The 27,491-nt window shown below is 41.4% G+C and overlaps 1 protein-coding gene across 2 annotated transcripts in view; it reads right to left on the bottom strand.

The window, feature by feature from the left end:
• The window catches only part of LOC134568672 (NXPE family member 2-like), a 70,698-nt gene extending 43,538 nt beyond the window's left edge, over positions 1–27,160 (bottom strand). The window contains exons 1-2 of one of the 2 annotated variants that reach the window (XM_063427322.1): positions 26,979–27,160; positions 25,417–25,573 (exon numbers count right to left, since the gene is read on the bottom strand). In XM_063427322.1, the coding sequence (XP_063283392.1) occupies positions 25,417–25,427 (11 nt within the window). In that variant the 5' untranslated portion in view covers positions 25,428–25,573; positions 26,979–27,160. The remainder of the gene's footprint in view (positions 1–25,416; positions 25,574–26,978) is intronic. The other variant, XM_063427323.1, reaches the window with a different exon arrangement.
• Positions 27,161–27,491: the final 331 nt, after the last annotated feature.

Raw genomic sequence — 27,491 nt, 5'->3', positions numbered from 1 at the left:
CAAACAAATTGGATTTTATTAAAGACGCGGAGGCTCCTATTATGCATATCTCTTTCTTTATTTCCTCAGTAGCAAAGATAGAGGAATATAAATATTATCAAAAATGAAAGAAAAAACTGTACAGGCATAACAGGTAGCCAATCACATAACAGAGGAAGTAGCTATATAAGTCCTGTGTCTCCCACAATCCCCCTCTTTCTTTGCTGCTTCCTCAGACATCTAAGTATTTTACTTGAGCTCTCCTACTCATTGCATTTTTGTGCTTCATGTTTTGATTATGCTTTGTTTCATTATTGTCGTTTTTATTCATTGTTGATAACTATCTGGTACCTACATCGTTGGTGTATTTGGGGGTTCCCCTGGGGGCTTTACCCGCCGCCGCGGGCTGTTTTTTCCCCTCCTACCGTCCCTGTTTGCCGCTTCTCGGCGCTATCTCAGCCGCGTGGCCCTTCTCCGTGACCGCGGCTGAGTGTGCTCGTTTTTTCCACTCTCGCGGGCTGCCCACGCGGGTAGGTGCACGCGCCCCTTCCCCCGCCTGGAGCCGGTCCACGGGCACACCCTGACACGTGCGGCGGCCATTTTGGGCGGTCATTCGTATCACCCTGTTCTGCCGTGCGGTCGGTCCCTTTGCTCCGGGTCCCCTTGCTACACCAACGATCAGGTTTAGTTTTTCTGTTCTGCTGGGTTAATCAACCCATTTCTAGTTTTTTCGTTTTGCTTCTATTGTGCCTCATTATGCAGGATAGCAAGGATGGGCCTACTGACCCCTCTGGGGATTTCCCAATAGATAATCCTGAGGGTGCTATGGCCTCTCAGGAACTCCAGGCCTTGTTAGAAGCTACTATGGCTTCCTCCCTTCAAAAGGCTATTGCCTCCGCTATGGGGACTGTCTCATCCTCTTTTGCCCAGTCACTTCAGTCTGTGTTTTTACCTTCCATGGCTGCCCCTAACCCCCTGGGTGTGGGGTCCCCTTCCCCTGCCCAAACTGTGCCGGGTGCCCGTAAGGCGAAGGCAAAGTCTAGACATATCGGATCCCACTCCTCGATGCAGGCTTTGCCTGCCATGATTGACACGCCTCTGGCGGTCGCAGATAGCGCGCATCCCACGCGCACAAGAGCCCCTGGCCGGGCTAAAAAGGCTAGATTGTGGAAACGGGCTAGAGCCCTGGATGATGGGTCGGATACCGACCGGAGTGTGGACAATGATTCCGATGTTATGGAATATGACTCCTATGGGGAGGACGAGTCAGGCGAGGATCAACCCCTTACGGGCGTAACCCCTTCTGGGTCCTCTGCCGTTCCCCGTGGAAAAGTGCCAGACCCCGCTGGGGATAATGATAAAGGGCTTTTAGACCCACAGGGTAACCCCCTGTTTGACCCGGACGACCTGCGTCACCCGCGGTCTGCTGAATGGGTCCCTCCGGACCATATCGCCCAGTATGTGGCTAAGAGAATTCGCACGCCTCTGTCCAAGGAAGGCCGCAATAAATTGCGTGCCGAATGCCCACGACCTTCCCTCCCTGGCGCTGCCTGTAAGACCCCAGACGTTGACCCTCAAATTGCCCAATTTCTAAATAAGTCTGGGTGGAAGCCTAAAAAGGGTCTTGATCACTCCCTGAAAGGGTGCCAGGATAAAATTCTGGATACGCTGGGCCCCCTGTCTAAGCTGTACGAGCTCCTTGAGGCCGCTCGTAATGGTGACTCAGTTCTGGATATGGATGTGGCCATCGGGTGGGTCCAGCGAGCTATATGCCTTGTGGGGAATGCCAGCACGGCTATGTCCTCCGAGAGACGCAAGGCTATTCTTTTGAAAATAGACCCTAAGTTGGCTGCTATGACCGTAGCTGAGCCTGACTCAGCCGATGAGGGGATGTTGTTCGGCACATCCTTTGTGAAGGACATGGGGTCCTATGTCAAAACCTTTACGGCTATCGACAAGGCGCAGGCAAATATGAAGCGCGTCTTCGCGCCCAAGGTTTTCGGTGGGGCCGGGCGTAGCAGGAACCGTCCACCCGGCCGTGGTTTCCGAGGCTCATTCCGTGCCAACAGAGGTTCCTTTTTCCCCTCTCGGGGGTTCCAGGACCCGAAAACGCCTCCTTTCTTCCCGGCTAGAGGGAGATCGTGGGGCTCTAGATACCCCCGTGGTGGGTCTTCGGGCAGACGCCCTTATGGTGAGTACCCCTTCTTCCCTTCTCGATCAGGTTCGGGTGGCGGGGAGGCTAGCCTTATTCTACCCAAGGTGGGCAGTTATAACCTCAGATGCTTGGGTTCTGCAATGCGTAAAGGGTTACCAACTAGATTTTGTCTCCCTGCCTGTTCAAACGTATACCCCCAGGGAATTGTCCCTCCCACAGGAGCAGGACGCGATGATCTCCGCGGAAGTCGCGGAGATGTTCTCGAAGGGCGCCATCGAGGAATTGCCGTTCGCCACTCCAGGCTTTACGAGCAATCTCTTCCTTGTACCCAAGAAAGGGGGCGGTGTCCGCCCAGTGATAAACCTTCGCCCTCTCAACGCCTTCCTACGCTACCAGCATTTCCATATGGAAGGCATTTATTGCCTCAGAGACCTTCTGAGACAGTCGGATTGGATGGCCAAATTGGACCTGAAGGATGCGTACTTCACGGTTCCAATAGCGATGGAGTCCAGGGACTACTTGCACTTCACCTGGCACGGACGGCGTTGGCGTTTTACATGCCTTCCGTTCGGTCTCTCCTCGGCCCCTTGGTGTTTCACCAAGGTTATGAAGCCGGTGGTGTCGTTCCTCCGTACCCGAGGGGTTCGACTGATTATTTACCTGGACGACATCCTAATCATGTCCCAGTCGTTGGAATGCCTGAAGTTGCATTTAGACTGGACGATCAACCTCTTACAGAACCTAGGTTTTCTGGTCAACTGGGACAAGTCGGTCCTGAAACCCGCCCAGTCTATGGAGTTTTTGGGGTTCCAGGTGGATTCCGTACGGCAGTTCCTGTACTTGCCAGAATCCAAGATAAAAGCCATCCAGAAGGAGCTCCGTCGAGCTCTTCGTGCTTCGGACTTGTCAGTCCGGCAGTTGGCGAGGATCATCGGCCTGCTGGCCTCCTCCATTCAGGCGATATTCCCAGGCCCCTTACATTCCTGGGCTCTCCAGCGGCTCAAGGGGTCACACCTACGTTCGGGTCGATCGTACGAATCCCGAATTTGTCTGGACGAGGAATCCAGAGACGAGCTTGTATGGTGGTTGGCACACATGGAAGCCTGGAACGGAAAAGCAATTTTCGGTTCCGTTCCGGACGTGATCATAGAATCAGATGCCAGCTTGCACGGCTGGGGGGCTCGTTGTGGCGACATTTCCACGGGGGGCAGATGGTCCGACGCAGAGAAGTCGTTACACATCAACTGCCTAGAACTTCTGGCGGGGGCCTTTGCGATTCGCAGCCTTACCCCTGGAAGGGCGAACTGTTGTGTTCTCCTCAAGTTGGACAACGTATCGGCGGTCCGATACATAAATCACCTGGGCGGCACCAAGTCCAAGATGTTGGCTCTCCTGGCGAAGGACTTTTGGCAATTCTGCCTTCTAAACAACGTTTCGGTGACGGCGGAACATATTCCGGGTCTGGACAATTCAGGTGCGGATTGGAACTCCAGACATTTGAGAGACTCGGGAGACTGGCGTTTGCACGCCTCGGTCTTCCAAGGCTTAACCAGGCTGTGGGGTCGGTTCGAGATGGACCTGTTCGCATCTCGACTGAACACTCAGTTGCCGAAGTTCTACAGCTGGAGACCGGACCCGGCGGCAGTGGCGACGGATGCCTTTCTCCAAGAATGGCCTCCAGGCCACCTGTATGCTTTTCCCCCATTCAACATGATCGCTCGTACGATCTCGAAGCTGGTTCGTCACGACTGTTGTCTGGCTCTGATCACCCCTCTGTGGAGATCCCGTCCGTGGTTCCCTCGTTTGATGGAGTTGTCCATAGACTTCCCTCGTCTGTTGCCGAACTTTCAGAACCTCCTTCTGGATCCGGATGGGAACTCGCACGAATTGGTGCTCCAGCACCAGTTGCCCCTAGTAGCATGGTTCCTTTCAGGGGACGCTGGCTTGTCCCTGACGTTCCGCAGTCAACTCTCTTGCTCCTCGATAACGCCTGGGCTCCGGGCACGCGATCAGCTTACCGAGCTGCATGGGAATCTTGGTCTGATTGGTGCGTGGAACGGGCAGTGGATCCCGTATCTGCCCCTCTCCATTTGATCCTGGGGTTTCTCACAGCCCTGTTCGACTCAGGCAAGGCGTACAGGACTATCAATGTTTTTCGATCGGCCATATCGGCCGGTCATGGTGGTTTGGAAGGTTTACCCGTCGGCAAACATCCTTTTGTATGCCGTCTTCTCAAGGGTATTCGCTTCGTCCGTCCGCCTAGGTCGCGGTTTTCGACATTTTGGGACGTCAACATTATGTTGCGGTTCCTGACGGAGTGGTACCCTAACCAGGACTTGACTCTTAAACAACTATCCTCCAAGATGGTTATGCTGTTTTGCCTGGTCTCTTGTAAGAGAGTCTCCGATGTTAGGGCTCTTGATTGGGGTGCCTTTGTGTTTACGCCGGATGGCGTTACTTTCACCATATGTAGGAGAACTAAGTCGGCGTCCAAATCCTTCGTATATCCTAGATTCCCGTTATGTCCGGCACTCTGTCCGGTGGATTGTTTGAAGGCCTATCTAGAGGCTACACGTACGTTGCGTTCACCTGAACGCCATCCCCTATTCATTTCGTTTAAGGCTCCTCATCGCCCAGTATCGACTCCGACGCTAGCGCGTTGGATTCGTTGGCTTTTATCCCTAGCGGGTATAGACACGTCTGTCTTTACGCCTCATTCTGTACGGGGTGCTATGGCTTCGAAGGCATCCACTGTTGGTTGCCGCCTGGAGGACATCATGCGCGCAGCGGACTGGTCCCGAGAGTCGACCTTCAGAGACTTCTATTTCAGACCAATTGAACACGTCGCATCTCAAGTGATAGCACAGCTTTGAACTTGCATAATAGGAGCCTCCGTGTCTTTAATAAAATTCCCAGATTTTACTAGTAACATGACGTAAAGTCATGATTTTATTAAAGACACAGAGGCGAGTATTATTCCCTCCCACCCTCCCGGTGTGGGTTTGGGATTAGAGATGCTTCGATGCTATACAAGTATGTTGTCAATTGGGTCTGTATTGAGTTCATGTTTTGTATCGTGTAGTTTTTATCATGCTTAGATGATTTGACAGTTTTATATTGATTTCTAATCTTATATATTTTTCTATTTCAGAATCCTGTTTCATGTAGATCCCTCACGTTTATGTTTGGTAAGTCTACAGTTTTGAGTTTGGAAATTACCATATTTCTCTATCTTTTTTAGCTTGAAGTTATCGTTTTGTTTCCCGTTTCCTGTTTGGATCAAGTGGGACATCGTTTATCTTACCTGGTCTTCGGTTTCGCAAGAAAGAGGGGGATTGTGGGAGACACAGGACTTATATAGCTACTTCCTCTGTTATGTAATTGGCTACCTGTTATGCCTGTACAGTTTTTTCTTTCATTTTTGATAATATTTATATTCCTCTATCTTTGCTGCTGAGGAAATAAAGAAAGAGATATGCATAATAGGAGCCTCCGTGTCTTTAATAAAATCATGACTTTACGTCATGTTACTAGTAAAATCTGGGAATTGTTACTACTAAAATACCTAGATATATTAATCCCTTCAAAATCTTCTAATAACTTAATCTTCAGGAATTTCACGGAAAACCATAGTATCACTAAATAGTTTCTATCAATTTACTTCTTGCTGCAATTCTGCATATAAGTTTCATCAAGTTCTATGTGCCACTTATCAAATCTAATTATTGCTGCAACTCTGCATATAAGGCTAATCAAATTCTATGTGCCACTTATCAAATCTAATTATTGCATATAAGGCAAATCAAATTCTATGTGCCACTTATCAACTATTAATCAAGTTATTAAGAACTTCTGCTACTTAAAGAATTGTTACATTTCTACAATCTATTCAACACTAATTCCTATGCTGCATTCTAACTCCTACTTCACATAATTAAGGACATTGTTACTTTTTCTTTTTTTACACTTGTTGCAAACAGAACATTTCGGCAAAGTCTTTCTTCTTACTACATGCCAAACTGCAATTAAGTGATAATATTTGTCTTCAACTTAAATTCACTAAAGATAAATAAAATCTCTCAAAGAATCCTAAGTAAATTATTTTTTTCTTTTCTTAAAGGTATAGTACTACCTATTAATTCTGCAGTTGTGTTCCTCCATCTTGTTTAACATTCCTGAAACATAACAAGATCCCTGCCTCTTTAAGGACTAGTATGCAGTAATGACTCAAATTGGTGCAGAGAGGAAATTTGCATAAAGACTTGAAACTGCACCAATCTGTGAACTTTTGGAGAGATACACGCTCATAAGGGCAGACTTAAAAGATGAACACTGACCGATACACGTGATCTAAAGAAGCCAATTGTGTAGAAACATGCCATCATGTTGTGACTCAGGACGTTGTGGACCTTGCCTCCCGGAATGAGCAAGGAGACTCCGAAATGCCAGAGGTGCCAGCATCTGGTAAAAAACGAGAGTTACTCCTGAGTTGCATTGCCGTGGAGAGGAAGGACCAAATTGGATTGCCTGCTGTTTTTTTTTTTTTTTTTTTTTTAAAGTTAAAATAAAGTTGTTACAATTTTATTTTGGTCTGTCCATCGCATTTATTGAGGATTGAAGTCTGGACACAATGTGATACAGTGAGAAAGCCCAAATAGCCTGAGCAGTCACTCAACGTTTGTGAGTGCTATAACATGTTCTTCTTTATTAATTATGTGTGTTGGCAATATTACATTATTTTTCTTTTTATGTATTTTTTTACATGTAAGAGAGCGACTTTTGTGAACAAAGTTTGTAAGTCCAATAGCAGGTTTAAATTTACATTGTATATTGGCTCACTTAAGCTGTATAATGCACTTTTCTATTGTGAAGCAAATAGATTTATGTTCGGTATTTTCTTCTTTAATTCGTGACTTTCTGCTGTATTTCGTTATTTTGGATTTATTGGTTAGGTAGATTAAACTACTGAACACCGACCACCCTCCTGGCTCATTATCTTCAAAAGGAACCATCTGTTAAGCGCTCTCAACAGCTCAATTTGCCTACCTTTCGCTGGGTCCCCGCTCAGATCTCAAGCTGGTTTTAGCTCATCTAGTGCCATTACAGAGAGAACATATGAAGAATATCAGACTGGTACCACCCAGAGGGGCAGTCCAGATCCAAAATACCAGCAAGTTCCCTCTGCACGAGAGATACAGCAACCCCAGGGTTTATAGTGGTTATGGTGTTCCAGTGCAGTGCTTTTGGTGCTCGCAAGTACTAGGAAGCAGCGATTAGCAGAGGTACCCGGTCGGGGTGCCAGGCGTTCCATCACACATTACAAGGTTGAAACGATCATCTGGGGTTGCTGTATCTCTCATGCAGAGGGAACTTGCTGGCATTTCGCATCTGGATTGCCCGTACGGGTGGGATCAGTCTGATATGCTTCAGATATGTTCTCTCTGTAATGGCACAAGATGAGCTAAAACCAGCTTGAGATCTGAGCGGGGACCCACCGAAGGGCAGGCTAATTGAGCTGCTGTCCGTTCTCACCTCTCTTGCTACTTGTTTTTCTCTGTTTTTAAATATCATTTTGGAAAATGGTTTATTACATTTTAACAATTCTCAAAAAACTAATAGAGCTGTAATCAGTTCTCACCTCTCTAGCTACTTGTTGTTCTCTTCTTACGTTTAAAGGGCAATCCAGACGTGGACCCCTTGCTTACAGTGCCTAGAGGGATATTGGCTATACCTCACTGATGATACCTTACAAGGTTGAAACAACTGTCTGGGGTTGCTGCATCTCTCGTGCAGAGGGAACTTGCTGGAATTTTGCATCTGGACTGCCCATCCGGGTGGGACCAGTCTGATGTGCTTCAGATATGTTCTCTTTGTAATGGCACAAGATGAGCTAGAACCAGCTTGAGATTTGAGCGGGGACCCACTGAAGGGCCGGTTAATTGAGCTGTTGCCGTTCTCACCTCTCTTGCTACTTGTTTTTCTCTATATTTAAAAACATATCTCACAGTTATTGGACCCTATTAAAAAAGTGGGCTTTTTAAAACTATTTAGATCCATCTAAAAGGAAAATGTGTAGTATTATGTATTTAAATCAACTAGTGAAGACCTTAAATATCAAATATTTCCCAATGCAATGTCTGATTTAACCAGTCTCTGTCTGAACTTTAATTTATCTAAGGGTAAATATAGCATATCATTTGGAGTTAAAGAAAACGCCATCAAATAATTTATTACAGAATGTTTTTTATTATAATAAAGTCCATAAAATACTATGTAAAGCTTTAGCCCTTGTAGAAATTAGCAATACAGGTGAAAAAAACAACTGATCTAAAAAAAATAGGAAAAATAATTAAATATTAAGATCTTACAGACCAAATGTTACAATTCATTCAGAAAAGCTACCCATTGTCTGAATTTACAAGATAATCACTATAAATTAATGTTATCTAGTTCCTTCTATGTAACTCAAACGTTATGTCATCTGGGATGTGCTGGAGATGTAAGGTGAGAAGAGGATCCTATCTACATATATGGTGGCGTTGTCTACAGATTCTACTCATGTGGAGAACGCTATTAACTCTTATCCACCAAGTGATGAAAGGTACATTAAAAGTCACCCCAGAAGTTGCTCTCTTTCATTTGAAGTGGCCTCCTTTTTGAAAAAAAAAAAAAGCTGATTTTTTTTTTTTGTTATTCATTGCCTTATGACTTAAAAAAAAATAAAAAATTGCCTGACACTGGAAAATTAAAATAACTCCACTATGAATCGCTATAATTATCGCTCTGAATTATTATACCAATTAATAGAATTAGCTATTAGTAACTCCCCTGTTATAACTGAAGAGAGTAACTCACTATGGAAAAACTGGATAAGTAAATTAACTCTACTAGGGTTCCCAGGTCCGTGTGGCTGATATGATCTGGCCAAACTATAGGTACTTTGGTTGAAACCCTGATGATCTAGTTATTTGACACCCTAATGTGCATTTGTTTGTCATTTTAAGTTATATAGGGTATTTTAAGTGATCATTTCGGAAAGATGTGCCATATTACCTGCACTGTAAACATTTTTAATACAATTTTATAAAGATAAATGAAAAAAGTCCTTAAAAATTACTTCCATTTTTAACTCCTCACTCGCCAGCAATGAGTGAGAGTTAGAAAACGATTTGGTTTGTATGAATTTCATATGAACCGAAATTCGGTGAATCAAACCAAAGCACAAATGAAATTCGACTTGCTCAAAAAAAAAAAAATTGGAAAATAGCAAATTGGAGGAGCCAAATTTTCCATCCATACAAAGTTCTGTATTTATCACCTCAATTATACAGCATTGAACAATATTTTGACACTTGTCCATGTATAAATTATAATGATAATAATAATAAAGGAAGAAACTAAAGCGATGTGCATAAAATAGATCAAAGAAACTCCTGACCAACTTTAGGCTTCTTGTTAACATCACAACAAAAGAGTTTTAAAGGGTGTTGGGACACATTTATAATGGTAAGGATAGAAGCACTAATAATAAGAGTGAGATACAGATACTAAAGGGTTTATTCGCTACATGTGAATACGTTAACATATCTTTTTTATCACATTCTCAATTTTGGGACTAAATAAGTGTAAAACAGTCCATGCAGAGGAAATAAATTGTTTGTAAATCTGAACTGTACGGATCAATCTTTCTATCTGCTGTGGCCATGGTTATTAGGGTAACTGAGATCACAGTCAGTGGAGGACTTAAGGTGTCAAAAATCTGATAGGCCCAATGCCACTGTGGTTCTGGATTACAAATGTGACATATAGCACACCTACTTCTTTCTTGATCATGATCCCTGGACTCTCGATCTTATGTGATTGACATCCTCCTGCGTATCTGAGGAAGGATTGTGACTGCTGCTCCCACCTGTTGGGGTGGTTAGCCTGGAATTTGTTATTGCGTTGCTAAAGTAAATAAAAGTGGATTCACTGGGGTTGAGTGAGGCTGTCCTGCTTTTATCCTCCCTCACCATTATTTGTTCACTTGTTTTGGTCCGTCTGTTTTATTTATTTTCTTTCCTTTTATTCCTGCCAGCTCAGTAGTTAATTGAAGATGAAGCTTTGCCAATCACGGGCTTGGGGATTCACAGTCTGCATGAAGGCTGATGGTGTAATACAGACTTCTTCGGATGATTGGTCATCCATATTAAAACTGTTGACTCTCACCCAGAAGCTGGCAGATTATATTTGTTATTGTTGTTGGCAAGTTAAGCATGTCAAAAAAGCTTTGCCAATTCCTTATTTAATATGTTGGCAGTTTTCTTATTTGGGTGGGGCAGATGGTGTATTGTAGGAATATAGGGGCATTTTATATATATATATACACACTAGCTTTCTTATTGTGGGTCAGCAGTCATGAGATGTTGCATCTGCTTTTGATGTTACTCTATCAAGCTCATTTGAGCAGGATCCTTTTCAGCTCTTGTATTTCCAACATTGCTTTTGTCTGTCAATTAATTGTTATTATGCCCTTACTGTACGACTGTAAATTGATGTGGAATCAGTTGCTGTTATATAAATGCTAATAATATAACACCAAGCCTTAGTGCCCAGTACAGACTGAGTGCTGGGAAGCAATTCATGAATAAAAAAATAGAAATTAAAAAACACAGTAGATGAGCAAACAATGTGGTTAATGCATAAATTAACTGAATCATCAGAATTAAAGATCATTTTAATCCATTAACCTGGAAAATAAAAGTGAATTGATTAATGTGGGTGAGGATTAAAAGGATTTTGATTTGTTTATGGACGAACAGCATTTTTGCACCTGGCTAAAAGACAGTTTGATCATAGATAGTGGAGCACCATTGGGTGACTGCACCCCATTTCACAGTTAATAAATAAAAATAACATTTATTTTTGTGGCAACATGGGGCCTATTTCAAAGAATGTGTCTGGAGACGTTTATACACTATTCAATTATTTTGTCTACAGAAGCCCTAACTGGCATCTCTTGCCCACAGGTCACTTGAAAGATCAGAGAGCACTTGGGGATCTTCTCAAAAGCTATAGACAATGTATTCAGTACAGAAAGGACTCAAGTGCTATAAGTCAGAAGAAATACGTATGCATTTGTAGACATATATAGTTGATGTTCCATATGTATATGCTAAAATAACAGAAAAATAGAACAGCACATAGTCTATACTGTGATGACCGATAGATAAATATAAAATACAGAAATACACTCACAGATTACAGAGCCATACCAGGCTCTGTATATTGCGCCCAAGGGTGCCTAATAGGCAGAATTGGAGGTCCCGAGTGATTAGGCCAGTCTCAGATGGATCAGGAGGTGCAGCAATAATGGTAAAAAGTAGCGATTTATTGAAGCAAAGTATTAAAACAAAATAAAATAAACTGCTAAATAACTCCCTTAATGGTGACACACAGTCTTTAACACATGTAGATGCGTTTCAACTCTCCACGAGTTTTCCTCAGTGCATAAGAAGATGTCCAAATTGCTGCCTTTTGAATTCGCCCTTTGTAAGTCAGCCGGTCACATGGGCTGAAGTTCGGCTTTTCTGGCATCTGATATCACTACCGTTTTTTCGGTACGAATTTATCATATCTTCCTTAGTGGTTTCCTTGTGCCCATTCTAGGCATAGTCCTCCATATCACTACAGGGAAAATGTACAGTCAGGTCCATAAATATTGGGACATTGACACAATTCTAATCTTTTTGGCTCTATACACCACCACAATGGATTTGAAATTAAATGAACAAGACGTGTGTGAAGGACTTGTATGTATTTACCTGTGTGCCTTCGGTTATGCCTTCTCCCTGCAGTTTCAATTCATATAATAAGTTTGTTTCGTTTATGTATGTTGAGCAACGTATTCGTCTACCGAACAGAGACCACCCTGGGTAGCAATCAGAACTTAGAACATTGAGGAAACCGCACTTAATTGCTCCTAGGTGGCCGCCATTCGGCATACGAACACATGGCGAGAACAAAGGATGGCGGCCATCTTAAATCTCACGAACGCGGTCAGCGGGACTGACGCATAAATTGCCTGGAACTGTTTTCGGCATGGCAATTCCGCGAACACCCGGTCATCATGGAAGTCCCGGCTGACTACTTTCCACTTCACAAATTAAACGGGCATTCGGGAGGTGTAATCTACCGAACAAGGGGAGCATTTCTATATAACCAACTGCAACGTTCGTATGGTAGTTTTCGTGTAATTAGATGCGAACGGAGACCGGCTCTTGCTACTGATTTCATGGAACTGTAAAGCATGGCGAGACGGTCAAACTTCCACACGATGCGACACGGAAACTACCGAACGGAATTTCGTGAGATTTGGATATGTGACTCCCAGTATCCTCAGCTACCCAGGGATGTAAATGTTATAATTGTATGTGTTATAGAAAGTACTTTTCTAAAAATGTTGAAAATTTTAATGTTTCTGGCCAGCAGATAATTGAGTTTAGTATGTTGCTGAAACTCAATTATCTAGCCTGGCCCAGAGGAGGAGTCTTTTACTGTTTAAATTGAATGCCTGTTGCTTCCAGTAAATCAGTCTTGTTCCAGCATTAAGCCTTGGCTCATGTGTGGATTATTTGGCGATACTAGCAATATTCATTCCTGTGGATTATTGGGAATATTCTTTTATGGGGAAAAAGGGAATACTCGACGGTGATATAAAATACTACCGTCACAATGTGCTTTAACTGCAGACTTTCAGCTTTAATTTGAGGGTATTTACATCCAAATCAGGTGAACGGGGTAGGAATTGTGTCCATGTCCCAATATTTATGGACCTGACTGTATCTAATACTAAACGGGCAATATATAATCAAAATATAAATACATAAAGAGGTAAAAAAATAATAAGAATAAAAACAAACCATATAAATATAGATTTTCCAAACGCTGGTTATATTGTTCCTTAGGAATATTAAAAAATAATGATAAATAATAACAACTAAAACAATCTCCACTGTATATACCATTAAGTCTAACCTATAAAAAACAAAAATATATATGGTGAGAAAATCTATACAGTAAGATCACATATAAAAAAATATATGTATAATTAAAGACTGGATAGGCATAGAGGACCTAATATAAAAAAGAAAATCTCAAAAATATTTAAAGAAAATAGACCAATTCGAAATCTAAATTAGGACCATTTGGGTATAGAGTGTCCAACTCAAATATCCACCTACTTTCCAAGTTACTTAAATCTTTAAACTTGTACTTGCCTCTCCAGTCTTTGTTTTTCTGGCTAATAACAGTAAAACGAATACATGAAGGATCGCTATCATGGTGCTGTGCAAAATGTGCAGAAACACTATGTTTAGTATAACCCCTCTGTATATTGCCCATGTGTTCTTGTATACATGTTTTGAATGACCTAGTGGTCATCCCCACGTACGGTGGAATTGGTGGAATGGCACGTCAAAATAGAGTTTAGTAGATTTTGAAATGAATTTAATCTGCGTGTCCTTTTTAAATTTTGTTTTTTTACATGCTGTGCACATCTTAGAAGGGTAAAAGCCTTTCTTTTGGTTAAAAGCATTACATTTATTATTTGCTTTAATATGGTTTTTACCAAAAGAGTCTGAAGATTTCTTGTACCTTTATATACAATTTTCGGTTTCTCATTAATTATCTTATTTAGGTCCTCATCTGTTTTTAAAATATACCAGTATTTATTGATAATAAATTTTACTTGATTAGCATCCCCATTAAAAGATTAAGAGGGGTTCTTCTGTTTTATTACTAGTCTCTTTGATCTTATATTCCAACAGTGTCTCTCTTTTCAATTTTTTGACTTCCTGAATTTGGTATTTCCAATACAAGCTGATCGTATTTTTTCTCTACATAAAATGTTTTTATACGTTGGGCTTGTTTTTTGTATTCTACAGTATTACTACAATTTTTAAAAATATGAGTGAACTGACTTTAAGGTACATCGTGCAGCCATGGGTCGTAGTGGCAGCTTGTGGTGTCAATGTAACCATTAACATCTACTTTCTTTAAAAATGTCCTAGTATGGGTTTGGTTATTCTGAATATAAATATCTAAATCTAAAAATTGGACTTGAGTCTGACTAATATGACTAGTTAAAACAATTTTCATATGGTTACTATTAAGATCACCTAAACATTTGTCTAAAGTGGTCTTAGTGCCTTTCCATATAAAAAATATGTCATCTATATATCTGCGACAGAGGACCAGACCCGTATGCCCATCGCCACACCTTGGTAGGAAAGATTCCTCCCAATGAGACATAAAAAAGGAGGCATAACTGGGAGAGAATCTGGTTCCCATTGCAGAAGGAGCCATCGAACCTCTATTATAAAATTTACTTGACTATCAATGAACTTCTGGCTCTGTATTAAAAAGTGTTTAATCGCTTCACAGCCCAATTCATGTAAAATAATCATATATAGACTGGATACATCACGTTACCAAATATGTAGGCTTTGTAGGATATTTAATAATTGCGTTGAGTCTCTTAAATATGTTGGTTATGATGTAACCAGTGACTGGAGTTGTCTGTCAATATATTCAAACAGTCTACTTAATAGGGAACCTATCCCAGACACTATTGGTCTTCCGGGAGGTTTCTTATGATCTTTGTGGATTTCTGGGAGTATATAAAATACTGGTATATGGCATACTTTCATATTCACGTATGAATATTCATTTTTGTTTAAGATACCATTTTTGAATTCCTTATCTAATAGCTGGACATATTTATTTTTTCTGTATACTTCTTCAATGTAATCTTTAACATTCAGTATCACGATGCCCTCACATTTATCTGCTGATTTTATTATAATATTTTGATCTCTTTGTAGTTCCCGAAGAGCTTTAATTTGTATAAAATTAGGGTTATTCCTTTTTTTTTCTACATTTTCCTTACATCTTTTAAAACAAATTTTTCAAACACTTTCATTGCTCCGCTAAAGAGACGTTTGGGAAAAAAAAATAGATTTTTCTTTTAGATTGGTATGTATGAAATTATCTTCATTTATTGCCAGTTTAGTATTAGATGCATTTGCCCTGTAGTGGTATGGAGGACTATGCCTAGAATGGGCAAAAGGAAACCACTAAGGAGGATATGATGAATTTGCGCCGAAAAAACAGAAGTGACATCAGACGCCGGAATAGCCAAACTTTTGTCCACGTGACCGGCTGACTCACAAGCGGTGAATTCAAAAGGCAGCAATTTGGACATTTTCTCATGCACTGAAGAAAACTCGTGGAGAATTGAAAAGCGTCTGCATGTGTTAAAGACTGTGTGTTACTATTAAGGGACTTGTTTTACACAGTTTCTTTTATTTTGTTTTAATACTTTGCTTCAATAAATTGCTACTTTTTGCCGTTAGTGCTGTACCTCCTGATCCATCTGTGAATGGCCTAACCACTCAGGACCTCCAATTCTGCCTATTAGGCACCCTTGGGCGCAATTTACAGAGCCTGGCACGGCTCTGTAATCTGTGAGTGTATTTCCATATTTGACATTTATCTATTGGTCATAACAGTATACACTATGTGCTGTTTTTCTGTTATTTTAGAATATACATATGGAACATCAACTATATATTGTCTACAAATGCATAAGTATTTCTTCTGACTTATAGCACTTTAGTCCTTTCTGCACGGGAGAGGGTGTGTATACTTAGTGTGTGTGTTCTTATCTAAGTAATTCATTGTTTATTTGCTTAGGGCAGGGCCGTCCTGCTCAGGTCGTCCGGGTCCCACATTCAGTGGGTACATACCGGGTCGCAGGGGGCCCTGCGACTCCGGTATGTACACACTGGGCCAGCCTCTTCTCCTGGGGGGCCCAGCAGCCGGTCACCTCAGGACCCCCCAGAGGCTGGCCCTGCTGACAACCGGAGGGCACGCGAGGGAGCACTCTCCTCTGAGTGCGTCCTCTTCAGCTCCCTTGCGCACCGTACTGATGCCGGAGCCGGAAGATGACGCGCGCGAGGGAGCTGAAGAGGAAGCACTCAGCCAGGGAGAGTGCTCCCTCGCGCGCCCGCCGGGTGTCAGGGAGGAAATTTGAGTGAGTGGGGGGGGGGGGGTGAGGGAGGACATTTGAGTGAGTGGGGGTGGGGGGGAGAGGGAGAGGGAGGGAGGAAATTTGAATGAGTGGGGGGGAGAAGGAGGGAAGGGAGGAAATTTGAATGAGTGGGGGGAGAGGGAGGGAAGGGAGGAAATTTGAGGGAGGGGGAGGGGGAGAGGGAGGGAGGAAATTTGGGGGAGAGAGGAAGGGAGGAAATTTGAAGGGGGAGAGGAAGGAAATTTGAGGGGGAGAGGAAGGGAGGAAATTTGAAGGGGGGGAGAGGAAAGAAATTTGGGGGGGAGAGGAAGGGAGGAAATTTGAAGGGGGTAGAGGAAGGAAATTTGGGGGGGAGGGAGAAGAAGGGAGGAAATTTGAAGGGGGGGAGAGGAAGGAAATTTGAGGGGGGAGAGGAAGGGAGGAAATTTGAGGGGGGGAGGAAGGAAATTTGAGGGAGGGGGGAGAGGAAGGGAGGAAATTTGAGGGGGGAGAGGAAGGAAATTTGAGGGAGGGGGAGAGGAAGGAAATTTGAGGGGGGAGGGAGGAAGGATATTGGAGGGGGGAGAGGAAGGAAATTGGAGGGGGGAGAAGGAAGGAAATGAGAGGGAGGGGGAGAAGAAGGAAATTGGAGGGGGGAGAAGGCAATGAGAGGGAGGGGGAGAAGAAGGAAATTAGAGTGGGGGGAGAAGAAGGAAATTGACGGGGGTAGGGGGAGAGATTGACATCCATCACACACACACAATGCACCCCTTGCTCACAGAAAAACACACAATGCATTACACACAGACACACATACACAAGCAATGCATCCCTTCCACACAGCAACACACAATGCACCCCTTCCACACACTCAGTGCATCCCTTACGGACACACACACTGCATCCCATACATACACAAACTCACCTTGCAGCCCTTACACATACAAACGGGGGGGGGGGGGGGGACTCGGGTGCAGGTGCCGGGGGGCTCAGACCTTGAGCTGTGACAGGGGCCCCAAAATTTCTGATGGCAGCCCTGGCTGGGGTGTTGAGGAACACCATTCACACCTACAACCGTGTTAGCACTGTGAAAGCGCCATTCACATATATAGTTTTGATTATTTAATGTATTCAGTTCATTTTAATGACATTTGTGAACGGTCAATGTTTTACCCCAAACATAAGCTTTCATTAAGTCCATTAAGCCCATGTTCTGCTAGAAACGTCAACTGCAAACACACTGTACGCAAATGTAATTTAACTTTCTGAATACTGGAGTTTCTTCAGAAAATGCAGAGTCCCTGGCTGCTTTGGTAATAAACAGGTGTTCCTTCTTCCCACACTGTAAACTTTACGTCAGAGGAGAGAAGAAGAATGCTTAGGGTGCATCATAAATGTGTACGTCAGTTTACCTTTTTTTAATCTTATTTTGGACCCTGGAGCACTTTGCACACTGACAGATAGGAGTTTATTGTTATCAGATTCAGCTTACAGTACTGTAGACTTTGAAGCTATTATAGTTGCTGAACTCCAGAGCACATATTGAACTTAAGAGTGATATGCAATACAAATTGCATACATATGGTCTTTGGGGGTATTTGACCTACATTCATAAAAACTTGTGTATTAGAGAAGATTTATGGTTTCACAAGGAGTATTACAATGGATAAACTGAATTGCATATAGTGTTCAGAGATAGCTAGTAAACCTTAATCAAAAGCATAGATCCATTATCTACTGCAAAAGTATTGGTGCTTACAAAAACATTTTATTTTTTTCTGTATAATTCTGATGTAAATTCAAATGTGTCTTGTACTGTATGTCAAGCATCTAATATAAAATGGTGGGGTCAATTACCAACGAAATAGAACAAACGTGTCCCGATTTAATTTTCCCTTCTTATTTGTTCTTTAACTTCCAAAGTTCAAAATATTTCAAACATACTACGGTGATGAACAATAGCATGCACTGATGAGTTTACGGCCACTGTGAAATTCTTCTATAAGCTGTAAAATGTCTGCAAGGTTGCCTGTCACCCAACAAGGAAAAAACACATAATTTCAATGTAATGCTGGATTGCTCTGGTTTCTTATCTGCGGGGCTGTCTTCAGATGTTTTAAAGTATTGCCTTAAGAAAAATCTAAATTAAATATATAGGTGAAAAAGTAGAGAAGCAATAATAAAATAATAAAATCTATGGGTGGCTTTACACCAAATAAACTTTGGTTAAGAATCTCAAAAAATGAAGAAAGTGTGAGCGCTATTGTCTTTGGAAATACGGTCATGCAACAATTCTAAATTATAATGTTTATTTCTCAGTATTGGCAATACGTGAAAATATGGTATAAAATCTTGTTCTATGGCACAGAGGGACCACAGTCCACATGATGATTTACACGTTTGGAGGTTACTGCTGTAGCAGAAATAAACAGATAACCATTAAAACCATCTAGTCTTAAACCTGCCTACCTAAATTTCTATTTGCATAAGCAAATTTACAAATTACCAATCACTGAGCAAGGTTTGGAGACATTGTATTTTAGATATTTACAATTTAGATATTTATTAGAGCAATGGTTTAATTTTGCTTCACATATGAACACTTCTAAGAGCAATAACCATCAGCCCCAATAACTCTGCTTGTGATTTTCATCTTGAAGTAAATACCTTGAGTAGTTTACTCACAATTTACACCCAATAGCAAGTTGCTTGAGTTTTTAATTACATTTTTGCTGGCACTTTACTCCTGAGCTAATAAGATTATCTGTAGACTTGTGAATGGACAAAATATTTGATTTCCCTAAATCAATTCATATAAAACAAAATAATAATATTAATTAGGAGGGTAGTCCGAGATTTGCCCACTGAGTGGCTCTACCTGCCCTAATATTGTCCATGCAAAATATTTGAGAAAACAGTTCAGACAAACCAAAAAGGTGCCATAATGAGCCAATAACTGTACTGTAAACTACACCGTTCAAAACAATAAAGGGAACACTTGAACAACATAATGTAACTCCAAGTCAATCACACTTCTGTGAAATCAAACTGTCCACTTAGGAAGCAACACTAAGTGACAAACAATTTCACATGCTGTTGTGCAAATGGGATAGACAACAGATTGCCTATAGATGGTCCTATTTTTAGGCCACTTAGCGACCTACTGGACAAATCCACATTTGACTTTAACACAAATCTGGTTATTAAAGCTGCCATCTTTATGGCTTTCTACGGTTTCCTCAGACCTAGAGAGTTCACAGTCGTACGTCAAATAAATACCACATTAAGCCTGAAACTTTCTCATCTAAAGAAAGTAGAAGACCACTACATAATTTCATTACCTTCTACTAAAACTAACCACAACACTTATCCCACTATCATTCCCTCTTCCCTAACGAGAATGTTTGGTGCCGAGTCAAAGTACTTGACATACTCTTATTGTCTCACTACACGCACTCACCTGACACTCCACTATTACTACTCCAAGGGCACCCACTCAGCACATCTAAATTCCCTTCTCACGTCAGAACTCTACTAGCAAGGTTGGGCTACAACCCGGCTTCCTTCTCTGGTCACTCCTTCTGTATAGGCGCAGCATCTTCAGCATTTAGCTCTAACACACCAGTCCACATCATTAAGAGACTGGGCCACTGGAAATCCTCAATTTATAATACCTACATACCACGACCAGAGAGGGAGCTACGACAAGCTTTCAGAAATCTTGCTTTGCAACTTGTAATAAACATGTGGTGGTTGCACTCACCTAAACATGCTTAAATAGGGTGCTACTGGGGGCCATGTTATACAATAAACAATACACAAGATCCATCGCACTCTCCTATCTACTAAACAGCAACGTTGATGTTGACAGATTTTATTAGTTTTTTTTAAAGTTTTTTCTAAAGGTTTTTTTTTTTTTTTAAAACACCTAATCTAGGCAAAAAATAATGGGGATTTAGTTATATTATATGATCATACATTGCATAAGCCTGCCACTACGTCAATGTACCCCATCTTTGGCAGGTCCTACTCTCACAGTCTAATGTCTGCTCTTATGTGAATAACTCACTTACTTGGGGAAAAAATTCCATCTGAGGCTCTCTGCAGTACAAGGCTAAATAGGGACCTGAGATGAGGCACCTGTAACAGGGAGGGGTGCAAAACCAAGGAGTTGGCTAGACTCCCAAATATATATATATATTTGGGAGTCTAGCCAAAAAACTAATAAAATCTGTCAACATTGCAGTTGCTGTTTAGTAGATAGGAGAGTGCACTGGATCTTGTGTATTAACCCCTTAACACAGCAGCCAAATGGCAGCCAAAGTTGTGAACGAAACAAAATGTAAACAAAACCTGGCATTGGCGCTATATGTCTGTCCAACCGTAATTCACCTCTTTCATATTAAATGCACCCCCCCCTTATTAAATATCATTTTATTCAGGGTAAACAGGGCTTTCATTTAATATCAAATATTTAGCTATGAAACATAATTTAATATGAAAAAAATGGGAGAAAATAAGATTTTTTTAATTTTTTTAGTTCTACATGACATTTTAACTGTCAATGTCATAATACTGTTTGCTTTTACTGCAATAAAATACACATATTTGTATTCAGCTAAGTCTCACGTGTAAAACAGTACCCCCTATGTACAGGTTTTATGGTGTTTTGGGAAGTTACAGGGTCAAATATAGCGTGTTACATTTGAAATTGAAATTCCCCAGATTGGTTACGTTGCCTTTGAGACTGTATAGTAGCCCCGGAAATAAATTTACACCCATAATGGCATACCATTTGCAATAGTAGACGACCCAAGGTATTGCAAATGGGGTATGTCCAGTCTTTTTTAGTAGCCATTTGGTCACAAACACTGGCCAAAGTTAGCGTTAGTATTTGTTTGTGTGTGAAAAATGCAAAAAACGCCAATTTTGGCCAGTGTTTGTGACTAAGTGGCTACTAAAAAAGACTGGACATACCCCATTTACAATTCCTTGGGTTGTCTACTATTGCAAATAGTATGCCATCATAGGGGTAATTTTCATTCTTGGGCTACCATAGGGTCATAAAGGCAACGTAAGCAATCTGGCAAATTTTAAAGTGAAAAAAATGAAGCACAAGCCTTATATTTGACGCTGTAATTTTTGAAAACACCATAAAACCTGTACATGAGGGGTACTGTTGTACTCAGGAGACTTCGCTGAACACAAATATTTGTGTTTCAAAACAGTAAAAAGTATTGCAGCAATAATATCGTCCGTGTAAGTGCTGTTTGTGCGTGAAAAATGCAAAAAACTTAACTTTTACTGGCGATATCATCGTTGTAATACATTTTACTGTTTTGAAACACTAATATTTGTGTTCAGCGAAGTCTCCCGAGTAAAACAGTACCCCCCATGTACAGGTTTTATGGTGTCTTGGAAAGTTATAGGGTTAAATATAGTGCTAGCAAATTAAATTCCCTTTACTTTCGGCATGGGTTGTCAGGCAGGTCCCGCTAATTGTAATTAATTAGGATACCTAATTATGTAAAATTATTACATAAATATATGTGTAGAATTAATATATGTATATATATACATATGTGTATATATACGTATATATATATATAATTTTTTAAAATATTTTTATTTATATATAGGTATATATATAGTGATATATACGTATATATTTATGTATATAGATATATATATTATTTCGTTCTACGTGTATTTTGATATAAATATATATATATATATTAATATCACAATACAGTTAGAACGAAATAAAACACATCTATATATTTTTTAATATTTTATTTTTAATTTTTTTTTTTTTTTACGTATTTACATATTTTTTTTATATTATTTATAAATATATATATAACAATAATTATATATATATTTAATCAGTATCAGTCTACGTGTAATTTGATATTAATATATATATATATATAATTACATATATTAATATTAAAATACACCTAGACAGTGTATGTGTATGTGTGTATATGTATATATATATATACTTAGATCATATATATATATAATATATATATATGATCTAAGTATATATATATTTTTTTTTACACTTATTTTAATTAATTTGAATTTGATTTCAGCCAGCAGGGGGACTAACTGTCATTACAGTTAGTCCCCCTGCTGGCATTGCTGCAGCCAGCTATACCGGCCGTGTGATTGTGAGGTCCTCGCAAGGACCTCACTCTCACATGGCCCGGGGGGGCTGAAGAGAGCAGACGTGCCGCAGGGGGCTCCCTGGGAGTCCCCCCAACCGCGATCGCCGGCGTGGGATCGCCAGCAACCGGGTAAGTTACAAAAAAACGGAGGGCGTACTATTACGCCCTGCGGCGTTTAGAGACGCTTTTAAAAGGACGTAACAGTACGCCCTCCGGTCTTAAGGGGTTAACTTGTAATAAAGTGTGTTTACTTTGAATCCTCCTTTTGCCCTCTTTTTATTACAGGCCTACTCGTACGTTGGTTTCGGCACACCTCAACCAACTTTGCATCTTCTTATACATTCCATTACCTATTAAAAATTCCGAGCACAAATATATATATTATATATAAATATGTAAATATAGATTCTAACTGCTCCTCCATTTGTTTCTCTGTTGGTCACTTTACACTTAATCTGTAAAGTTACCAATAGAATAAAACATTTAGTGGCTGTCTTTCTATCAATCATCTCTTTTTGAAGTTATGGAAAGAACCCAGAATCACAAAACAAATGAACATGCTCGTCCGTGTCCAGTTTCCTCACTGGCAGCACTAGCAGTCAGCAGGCAAATGGTTAAATAACCATCATGACGCAAGGATTAACCATGTAGTGATTGGCCAGCACTTGCCAGCCAACTTGCACATTATATATACACACAGAGATACAGGGCCGGACTGGGAGAAAAATTCGGCCCGGGCATTTTTTTATCACAGCGGCCCACTAAGAAGGGGGCGGGGCAGAGAGGGTGTGTTTCGTCATCACCAATGACAAACACGCCCCCTCTCAAAGTGAGCATGTTGGTTCAATACTCTTCAAGGGCAGACCATGCGCAGAGCTCTGCTAAAGAGCTCTAGCATGAGAAAAAAGCCCTGTATTTGTTCTGCACAGCGCAAGCAAATTTAATAACATGCTTGCACTGTGTTTCCTTGCAATTTGTCTCTGGTGTCTCTATAAATGGATACCAGGAGACAAAAATGCCAGGAAAGAGTATTGTGCATGTGTTTGGAGCCTGCTTGTGGTATTGCGTGTGTGTAGAGTGAGCTGATTGTGGTGTGGTATTGTGTAACAAGGTCGGTTTTAGTAGTGTTGTGTATTTGGTGTAATGTAATGCATATATGGCTAGGGGCTGTAGAGAATGTGTGTATAGGGGATGTAGTAAGTGTGTGTGTATATAGGTGATGTAGTGTTTGTAGGGGTTGTAGAGAGTGTGTGTTTGTTTACAATGAATCTAGTGTGTTTATAAGGGATCCAGAGTGTGTATTTTAGGAATGAAGTGTGTGTGTGTAGATGGCGCAGTGTGTGTGTATACAGGAGTCTAGTGTGTGTTTGAAGGACCCAGAATGTGTAGGAGATCTAGTGAGTGTGTGTATATAAGGATTCAGAGTGTATAAATGGATCTAGTGTGCGTTTATAATTCAGAGTTGGGTAAGGGATCTAGTGTGTGTCTGGGACGTAATGTGTTTAGGAGTGCAGTATGTGTGTGTGTGTGTGTATATATATATTCAGAAGTATTGTGTGTGTGTTTGGTGCAGTGGGTGTCTGTCAGGGATGTAGTGTGTATATGAAGGGTGCAGTATGTGTGTGCGATGGATGCTGTGTTTGACGGGTGCTGTGTGTGATGTGTGTGGGTGCTGTGTGTGAGGGTGCTGTTTATGATGTGTGTGATGGGTGCTGTGTATGATGTGTGTGATGGGTGCTGTGTATGATGTGTGTAAGGGTGCTGGGTGTGAGAGTACTGTGTGTGACGGGTGTGAGGGTGCTGTGTGTGCTGGGTGTGAGGGTGCTGTGTGTGATGGGTGTGAGAGTGCTGTGTGTGATGGGTGTGAGAGTGCTGTGTGTGATGGGTGTGAGAGTGCTGTGTGTGATGGGTGTGAGAGTGATGGGTGTGATGGGTGTGAGAGTGATGGGTGTGAGAGTGCTGTGTGTGATGGGGTATGAGAGTGCTGTGTGTGATGGGGTATGAGAGTGCTGTGTGTGATGGGTGTGAGAGTGCTGTGTGTGATGGGTGTGAAAGTGCTATGTGTGATGGGTGTGAGAGTGCTGTGTGTGAGAGTGCTGTGTGTGAGAGTGCTGTGTGTGATGGGGTGTGAGAGTGCTGTGTGCGATGGGGTGTGAGAGTGCTGTGTGAGAGTGCTGGGTGTGATGGGTGTGAGTGCTGGGTGTGAGAGTGCTGTGTGTGATGGGGTGTGAGAGTGCTGTGTGTGATGGGGTGAGAGAGTGCTGTGTGTGATGGGGTATTAGAGTGCTGTGTGTGATGGGGTGAGAGAGTGCTGTGTGTGATGGGGTATTAGAGTGCTGTGTGTGATGGGGTATTAGAGTGCTGTGTGTGATGGGGTATTAGAGTGCTGTGTGTGATGGGGTATTAGAGTGCTGTGTGTGATGGGGTGAGAGAGTGCTGTGTGTGATGGGTGTGAGAGTGCTGGGTGTGAGTGCTGGGTGTGATGGGTTGAGACTGATGTGTGTGAATATTAGAAGGGATTTTGTGTGTGTGTGTTTGGGGGGTAAAAAAATAAAAATAATAGTTATAATGTCCCCCCCCCTCCCTTCTTACCTTTAGCCTGGGAGGGGGGAGGACCGGCATATCTTGGAGGGGCGGACCGGCGCTCGCACACCATCCCTGGTGGTCCAGTGGGTGAGTGAACTCCAGCCTGCGAGGCTAGAGTTCACGCTCGCGAGATCCGGTCGTTGCCATGGCAACGCGCCGGATCTCGCGAGAGGAACCCAGCGGAGCTGCAAGATAGAGCTCCGCCGGGTCCTCTCTCTCCCTCCCTCCCTCCCCAGCCGCAGATCTATTCAAGTGGGCCGGTGAGGGAGATCTTTGATCTCCCCACCGGCCCTTCATGGCACACAGCGGGCCGGCGCTCGGATAGTGCCGGCCCTGCATAGACCGGCAGGGGAGATCCTGAGACTTCCCCTGCCGGCCTCGGCCCATGGCCACCGCGGCCCACCGGGCATTTGCCCGGTGTGCCCGATGGCCAGTCCGGGCCTGCAGAGATACATATATATGTTTGTACATACCTAGTAAACATAAAAACGACTGCGAGAAAATATGTTCCCCCTTCTGCCCCCACATGAAAATCAGGTGTGTGTTTTTAATTTTGGTAATAGGGGGTGGACAGAGCACTCCTCCATATCACCTTGTGCCAGTCATTGTTACAAGCTCTGTCCTTTACACCTGCCAGGCAGCATATAGAAGTGGAGAAATAAAACAATGTTTGCTTTTATTTATCCTGGCTTTGCCTTGTCTGAAATAGAGTGTGAGGTGATTTGCTAAATAGTTAATATAAATTTAAAAGACAAAAAAAATGTATCAAAACAAAAGTTTTTCAATTTTTTTTTTCAGTAGCGTAAATTCTCCTTTAAAGAGTTATCTGTATCTAAAAAAAGTTATCTGAAAGAGTTTAAAGGCAGAATACCAACAATAAGTGTGCTCTTTATAGAAACAAAGAATGTGGCGGCAGATAAGAACCATTCGGCCCATCTAGTCTGCTCAATTTTCATAAATATTTCATTATGCAATGGCCTTATCTTATAGCTAGGATAGTCTTATGCCTATCCCACACATGCCTAAACTGTGCTAACTTCTACCACTTCAGCTGGAAGGCTATTCCATTCATCCACTACCCACTCAGTAAAGTAATACTTCCTGATATTTTTTTTAAACCTTTGTCCCTCTAATTTAAGACTATGTTCTCTTGTTGTGGTAGTTTTTCTTCTTTTAAATATAGTCTCCTCCTTTACTGTGTTGATTCCCTTTATATATTTAAATTTTTCTATCATATACCCCCGTCTCATCTTTCCTTCAAGCTATACATTAGTACTACATTAAAAATATAGCAAATACCACTAAATATAGAGGTAAAAGTCAATTTGATCTTGCTGTATAAAAGCGTTAGTCTATCTTAATATAAATAAAAATAAATGATCAAATTAAAAGACTATGGGGAATACCCCATTATAGTAACAAAACCCAAAGCAACAATATGTATTATTAAATTCATTAAAGTAGATAATACACGAGCTGGCCTATACCGCATGAACTAAACCTTTTACAAATTCATATTATACAAAGTATACAGTGTAACTAAAAAATAATAATTAAGATAATGTCTGTACAAAGGATATGTCAATTAACGTATGTGCAGACTTCCATGGAGTCTTGTCCTTATATGCCAATTTGCAGAACTCGGAAAACCTACACACAGGTGTGGCAACAAGAATGGCTAACACACTACCTGGCTATAAACGGTTGCAGCATTAATAATCAGGAACACGTATTTCTTATGTTGTGTGCAAATTATGTAAAATAAATAAATAAAAGGACATGCATTGAAAACTCATTTATCAAACTAAAACGTAAGTAGTTTTATAAATCACCAGAAACATTGTATTTACAAAAATAACAATTTGGGAAACGATGAACACAATTTAAACTTTTTGATTAGTGTTTAGTGATTAGTACATTTTTATCAAGAACATTTAAACATATTCAAACAGTGCATTTCCAGTACATTTCACTGCTTTGTGCGACTCTGTCTCTTGGTCTGTTTGCTGTCTAAGTGTAAAGTGGGTTGGCATACCTGGGGGTCCTGGTGTTTTCCAGCTGTGATCTGTGGACCTTCTCTTGAATAAAAAGTAGATGTAGGGGTTTATTATGTGTCCATTCCTCAAATAGGACTTCAGCTCAAGGAAGTGTCCAGATCAGATAGAACAGCAATGTATAATATCAGCTCTTCTCATTATGTTGTGGAAGTTCGTAGACTTCCTGGTTTGTTACTTCATAATTACTCTGCTCCTTGAATCATTCTGTGAATGTTACTTTGCAAATGTGAATCTTTTGGTCAGAAGCTACAGTGTGAAAAAAAAGTGTTCAGAGGGCAATTCAAATCAATAATATTCAACAAACACCTAAGTGTTAACATGTTAACCTGTGCCATATAGTTACCTATAAAACAGTGGAGCTTGAAGAATTGACATACACTGCCGCTCTAATTTCCATTTGAGAGACCATACCAGAGAGCTAATTCTGCAACAATAACTACTGAGGGCGCCAGAAGCGTCTAAAATGTTTTATTTGCACAATTATACTATTT

Source organism: Pelobates fuscus, chromosome 7 (assembly GCF_036172605.1).
Source record: "Pelobates fuscus isolate aPelFus1 chromosome 7, aPelFus1.pri, whole genome shotgun sequence".
NCBI lineage: Eukaryota > Metazoa > Chordata > Amphibia > Anura > Pelobatidae > Pelobates > Pelobates fuscus.
The sequence above is the reverse complement of the archived record's forward strand: the minus strand, read 5'-3'. Positions and strand labels throughout refer to the sequence as shown.